The 3,114-nt window shown below is 50.3% G+C and overlaps 1 protein-coding gene across 3 annotated transcripts in view; it reads left to right on the top strand.

Annotated features, from left to right (window-relative positions):
* Positions 1-396: 396 nt before the first annotated feature.
* Positions 397-3,114, top strand: part of LOC107096158 (p53-induced death domain-containing protein 1-like) — a 12,702-nt gene continuing 9,984 nt past the window's right edge. For all 3 annotated transcript variants that reach the window (XR_001481787.1, XR_001481788.1, XM_015392683.1), the window contains exons 1-3: positions 397-1,180; positions 1,609-2,022; positions 2,785-2,937. Coding sequence is in view for 1 of the 3 variants with exons in the window: in XM_015392683.1 (XP_015248169.1) it covers positions 778-1,180; positions 1,609-2,022; positions 2,785-2,937 (970 nt within the window). In the remaining 2 variants the exon portion in view is untranslated. The remainder of the gene's footprint in view (positions 1,181-1,608; positions 2,023-2,784; positions 2,938-3,114) is intronic.

The following is a 3,114-nucleotide window of genomic DNA, read 5'->3' on the forward strand; positions in this document are numbered from 1 at the left end:
ATGATCATAAAATGTAAAAGTGTAATTACATTTTCAACTTGTGCATCCAGTCAGATTTATTACAACTTTTGTCTAAAAAGGTTCTGTTTTTGTTGTTTGTACGGATGTACTGAAGAAAAGAAAAAAAAATTAACAGCGCCATCTTGTGGCTAAATAAGAGCCTGCATCATCCAGACATGCTGGCGAATCAGTCCCGCTTTGAGTTGAAACTTTGGCGGCGTTACTCATTGTGCGCTTGTTTTATATATAAAAATAAACAGGGTACGGAAAGATGGGCGGGGTCTTCAGTGCCCGTGGCTCATAATGCCTGTGATAAGCCCCGCTCTAAGCGGCAGACCAGCTGACGCATATCAAGCGCACCACAGTGACGCAGGCGCTGGGCTTCAAAAACCTTGTGAGAGCAGGAAGTTGTAGCGTCGCTCAGGTCCGTAACCAACATTTCTAGTTTTTATCATGTAAATCTAAGTTAATTAAGCTAAAGCACATTAAATTTAAACATAACCATAATTATTATCAGATTATTTAGCGGAAGGTTTGGCTCACGCGAACCTACGAACAATGGCGGCGACAACAACGGTCAGCTTTTCTCCAGGAACCTTTTATTGATGAGGAGTTTTATCCGTTTATCGCAGCGATATATTTTTCTGTCATCGGTCATGAACGACTAATAAATAATAAAACCTCTGGGGCGCATTGCTGCGGCCGATCAGATGTCATTTCTGCTTCATTTATTTATGTTTTTATGGAGAGAAAGACTGATGAGGAAATCCTTCCCCGATGGCATCACCTGCTGCTCACCTGCAAAGCGCGTCAGAAGGTGGAGGTGACGTCACAGCTGCTGTCCATGCCTGCATGGAGCCGGTAGATGGAGGGAGGAAAGCAGAGGCTGAAGCAGAGATGGAGCCCACCTCCTCCTCCTCCACCACCTCCTCCTCCTGCCTGTCTCTGACCCCCCCCCTGCCTCCCTCTGTGGAGCTCTCAGCTGTTCTGACAGACACCAGGCTGACCCTGGATGTGTACCTGGGAGGGGCGGCTGCCTTGCCCCTGCTATGGGGGTCTGTGGCGGAGCAGCTGAGGGGCCTCCAGTACCTGAGGTTGGGCTCTGAGGAGCAGGCTGGGCTCCTGGCTGCAGTGGAGCTCCTTCCCCAGCTGACAGAGCTTCGCTCCCTGGCCATCCGCGGTAACACTTCACCACATTACACTGATCAATCACATCATTTTAGTCAGGTAGATTCTACTAAAACCAAGACTTGCAGCTTTGATCAATTGTGATTTGCTTGTTATATTATAATCAAATTTCACTCTGATCTTTTATGACTTTTTGATTCCTTCTTGTTTAAATGACATTAGAGATGCAAATGAAGGTAAATAGGATGAAATGCTGGTGAAGATTCTCAGCCATCCAGGTCATAGTCATTACAAAAAAGTTAGAATCAATCCACTGGACTTTGTTTCCAGGTCTGAAGACGTTTCTCTTCCTTCCAGGAAGATTTTTCTATTCAAAATATCAGAAATGGCTTTTTTGGAAGGAAAGCTAGAATGTTATGAACTATTATGATTCCAGTCAGTGTCGCTAAGCGGCTGCCATGTTTCCCTTCTTTCTTAAAGGACACCGCTTTCCTGACTCACAAGGCGACCCCCTGCCGGGCCTCCTCACCACGTTGCCAGATTCACTGTCATCTCTGTCTCACCTGAAACACCTGGATCTCTCCTTCAACCAGCTTACCTGTGTGCCACCATGCCTGCTCCGACTGCCGGCGCTTTCCGAGCTGCTGCTCTGCCACAACCGCATCTCTGCTCTGCCTGACGATTTTGGGCAGTTATTGTCTCTAACCTACCTGTCCCTGAAGGGGAATCGGTTGCAGTCTGTCCCCCCCTGCGTGGGCCAGTTGAAAGCGCTACGTACGCTCGACATATCGGATAACGTTCTCCATCACCTGCCTGATGAAATTGGTTCCTTGGGGGAGCTCGTTGAGTTGGAAATATCTCACAACAAGCTGCAGCAGCTGCCAGAGAGCATGGGTAAGGAGCCGGGTAAGGGGATGGGTAAGGGGATGGGTAAGGGGATGGGTAAGGGGATGGGTAAGGAACCGGGTAACTGAATGGGTAAGGGGATGGGTAAGGGACCGGGTAAGGGGCCGGGTAAGGAGATGGGTAAGGGACCGGGTAAGGGGACGGGTAAGGAGATGGGTAAGGGACCGGGTAAGGGGACGGGTAAGGAGATGGGTAAGGGACCGGGTAAGGGGATGGGTAAGGGACCGGGTAAGGGGATGGGTAAGGGACCGGGTAAGGGGATGGGTAAGGGACCGGGTAAGGGGACGGGTAAGGAGACGGGTAAGGGGACGGGTAAGGAGACGGGTAAGGGGCTGGGTAGGGAGCCGGGTAAGGGGCCGGGTAAAGGGATGGGTAAGGAGACGGGTAAGGAGACGGGTAAGGGGACGGGTAAGGAGACGGGTAAGGGGCTGGGTAGGGAGCCGGGTAAGGGGACGGGTAAGGGACCGGGTAAGGAGACGGGTAAGGGACCGGGTAAGGGACCGGGTAAGGGGCTGGGTAGGGAGCCGGGTAAGGGACCGGGTAAGGGGCTGGGTAATGGGATGGGTAAGGGGACGGGTAAGGAGACGGGTAAGGAGACGGGTAAGGGGACGGGTAAGGGACCGGGTAAGGGGCCGGGTAAAGGGATGGGTAAGGGACCGGGTTAGGGGCTGGGTAAGGGTGACGGCAGATTCTCTTTACTGGCAGATACTTTGCGAGTTTTAAACAGCTTTATCTCCTTTTCTTGCACAGGCTCTCTTGTTGCCCTCAGGGAACTGGTTATCTACAGCAATGAGCTCCGGGTGATCCCAGACTGTCTGAACAAACTCCCTCTGCTTAAAATGGACGTTCGGGATAATCCTTTAGGCAAACCTCCGACCCCGCCTCCTTTGCCTCCAACACAGGGTAAGCAGTGATTACAGGAAAAGTTCAGTCAGCAGGAATAATCAATGGATCATTATTTATACCTGAAACTAGCAATAATTAATTAACTCATTTGGAGTAAATCAGTAAAACACTAAAATAATAATTTTCCTGGTGATCACTGAGTCTGGGAGCGGCCATTTTTGCCCAAATATAGTA

Source organism: Cyprinodon variegatus, unplaced genomic scaffold (genome assembly GCF_000732505.1).
Source record: "Cyprinodon variegatus isolate N-32 unplaced genomic scaffold, C_variegatus-1.0 Scaffold602, whole genome shotgun sequence".
NCBI classification, from domain to species: Eukaryota; Metazoa; Chordata; class Actinopteri; order Cyprinodontiformes; family Cyprinodontidae; genus Cyprinodon; species Cyprinodon variegatus.